Below are 3,191 nucleotides of genomic sequence, written 5' to 3' on the forward strand. Positions count from 1 at the left end.
TTAATGGTGAAATACTGGATGTTTTCTCCCAGAAGATCAGGAATAGGATGTCTGTTCTCAACAATTAAATTAAACGTTGTACAGGAGGTTCTACCAAGGGCAAATAGATAAGGAGAAAAAAAATAAGGTATCCAGATTAAAATGAAAAAAAAGTGAAACTATTTCAAAGTGACATAGCTGGTTTACACAAACTTTATAGGAATCTACTAAAAAAAACAATAGCAGGAGGCAAAAGCACAGACTATGATGTATATGCATGTGAAGAATGCTTCCTTTAACTAAAACTTTTTCACTGAAATCTCATTTCTTTTGAATGTTTATGAATCATTCTTCTTATCTAATTATTTTTTGGAAACCACTTGACTGAAAGCATGTTTTTCATAATCATTAGACCAGTAGAGAATCTTTAGCATCCTGCAATCTAACTGTAGATTTCACAGACATGTTAAATAAACCTTAAAACTTAACCATTAGAACTTAAAGGAAGTTACATGATACTGTTAAAATATTAAACAACACTGAGAAATCCCCCTGTGGAGCAATTCTGATGCCAAATTAGGGTATGTGTCACTGAGTGGTGTTCTACAAAATACAGATTAAAATTCTCATCATTCTAGCTCTGTAGACAGCTATATACCAGTGATCAGAGATAAGCAGCACCAATGACATTTAAGTGTTTATTTTCTATAGGGATAACACATCGTGTACAGGGAATAATACAGTTCCTCCAGTATTGGTGCACTCTGTCACACAAGCATTAAATCAAACTCTAACTCATGGTATACGAACAATGTAGTATTCACCCAGGAAAGGACAAAGTTCCTTGATTCCTCTGATACAAAAAGTATTTGCACTTAGGACACTTTATCTTCACTTTCTCCTTGGAGAACCCAACACATTTTCTTAACCTAAAGACTCTAACAAAGTTGATGTGATTTTACAGACAACATATCCTAAGTGGTCACACACCCACAGGTTAAAGAGAAGATTGCTGTCATAAACCTACACTGCCCTGAATGACCAATAGACTTCAGTCCAATATGCTATTGTCCTACTAAGCTTTTATCATTAGGGAGGGGTAAGTGGAAGCCTGAGGACACTTTTGAGGAGAAAGGACTTGATTCCAGTCACTGCTTCTCCTCACGTCCAAACCAGTTTGATGAAGAATTTGAAATCATCTGCAATTTTCTCAATAGGACCTCTAAAGCACAGGAAATAATGTCAGAAGTTAGTAAATGAAATGACATCAAATTAAACTGCTTCTGCACAGCAAATGAAATGATTAAGGATGTGAAGAGAGACCCTACAGAATGAGAGAAAATCTTTGCTAGCGACTCTTCTGACAGAGGATTAATATCTGGAATAAATAAAGCACTCAAAAAAACTTAACTCCAAAAAACCAAATAACCCAATTAATAAATAAGCAAATGAACTAAATAGATACATCTCAAAAGAAGAGATAAAAATGGCCAACAAGTATGTGGGGAAAAAATGTTGAATATCATTAGCAATCAGGGAAACACAAATCAAAACCACACTGAGATTTCATCTCACTCCAGTCAGAATGGCAGCCATCAAGAATAGGAACAATAGCAGGGTGTGGTTGCACATACCTATAACCCCAGTGACTCAGGAGACTAAGACATGAGGGTCATGAGCTCAAAGCCACCCCTGTCTCAAAATTAAAAAAGGGCAGGGAAAGTGGGATCAATCTCTGGTACCAATAAACAAACAAACAAATAAATAATAATAAATGCTAGAGAAGATGTGGCGGGGAAGAACACTTTCACACTTGTTGGTGGGATTATAATTAGTACAACCACCATGGAAATCAATATGGCTCCTCAAAGGACTAGACATGAAGCTACCATATGAACCAGCTATTCTACTCCTCAGTTTTTATCCTGAAGAATTAAGGTCATCATACTATAGTGATACATGTATGCCCATGTTTATAGCAGCACAATTCACAATAGCCCAACTCTGGAACCAGTCTAGGTGTCTATCAATGGATGAATGGATAAAGAAAATGTGGTATATACACAATGGAGTTTTATTCAGACATAAAGAAAAACAAAATTATGTCATTTTCAGGAAAACAGATGGAACTTGAGATCATTATGTTAGGCAAAATAAGCCAAACCCACATATGCTTTCTCTTATATGTGGAAGCTAGAGAGAAAAAAGGGAAGAAAAAAAAGGTGTTGGGAAAGGGATCTCATGAAAATTGAAGAAAGTTCAGTAGAATAGAGGAAAGAGTCCAGGGGAAGGGAAGAAGGGTGGAAAAGGGAAATAATGGGGAACAATATTGGCAAATCAATTTATTACTGAGTGCATGTGCAAAATACATAATTACAAATCCTACCATTATATACAACTATATGCACCAACAAAAATATGGAAAAAAATTGCTTTCAATATAATGCACTAATAAAAGCATAATAAAAAAAGAAAAAAAGAAAGGAAAATCTGCAATTTGTTCAGTGATTTCTTAGGAGACTCTGGAGAAGGAAAAGGGAGCAGATGTCTCCCTAGTCCCTGGACCTTGGCTTGGTAACAACTTTTTCTTAATCCTGTTTGATCATTTGAAAAAATAGGTTTTTCATCTCCCATTAGCCTGCCACCAACAAGACTGCAAATGAGTTATTAAAAGTATAGCAGCATACACACAGGTGAGCGTGGTGCCCATCTAGCCATGACTGAGAACTGGAGTTTGGGGGGACACCCCTGGCCCATTGAGTTGGCACGGGGAGTTTGGCCAGTTCTAAATCATGGATTACAGACAAGATTCTCTCCCTGGCTATCCTTAACTTTTGACAACGCTTCAGAGCTGCTGGCCCATTCAGGTACCTTCTGGTCATTAAATCCCACACCCTTACCACAGAGCTTATCTCCAAAAGAAGGTGCATCAATAGCCTAGGCCTGGCTCTTACCTCTTGGCTTCCTCCAGATGGCACAAATATTCATAAGCAATGTTCTGCCGCCTCCTCTCATCCATCTCCTCTGCAGAAAGCCTTTCATCATCCACGATAGCTGGAAACAAAGGAAAACAACACATTATTACAAGGGTAGCCTTTATTGAATAAATATCTGAGACCACTTAGAAAAAACTCAGTGCTGAAGGTGTAGCTCAGGGGCGCAGTACACATTTAGCATGCAGAAAGCACTGGTTTGATGCGGCAGCGGGGGGG

The 3,191-nt window shown here is 37.7% G+C and overlaps 1 protein-coding gene across 1 annotated transcript in view; it reads right to left on the reverse strand.

The window, feature by feature from the left end:
* Iqgap2 (IQ motif containing GTPase activating protein 2) overlaps positions 1–3,033 on the reverse strand; it is a 247,439-nt gene extending 244,406 nt beyond the window's left edge. The window contains exon 1 of the mRNA XM_048800107.1: positions 2,934–3,033. Coding sequence (XP_048656064.1) covers positions 2,934–2,998 — 65 coding nt within the window. The 5' untranslated portion in view covers positions 2,999–3,033. The remainder of the gene's footprint in view (positions 1–2,933) is intronic.
* Between the last annotated feature and the right edge of the window lie 158 nt (positions 3,034–3,191).

Source organism: Marmota marmota, unplaced genomic scaffold, assembly GCF_001458135.2.
Source record: "Marmota marmota marmota unplaced genomic scaffold, marMar, whole genome shotgun sequence".
NCBI classification, from domain to species: domain Eukaryota; kingdom Metazoa; phylum Chordata; class Mammalia; order Rodentia; family Sciuridae; genus Marmota; species Marmota marmota.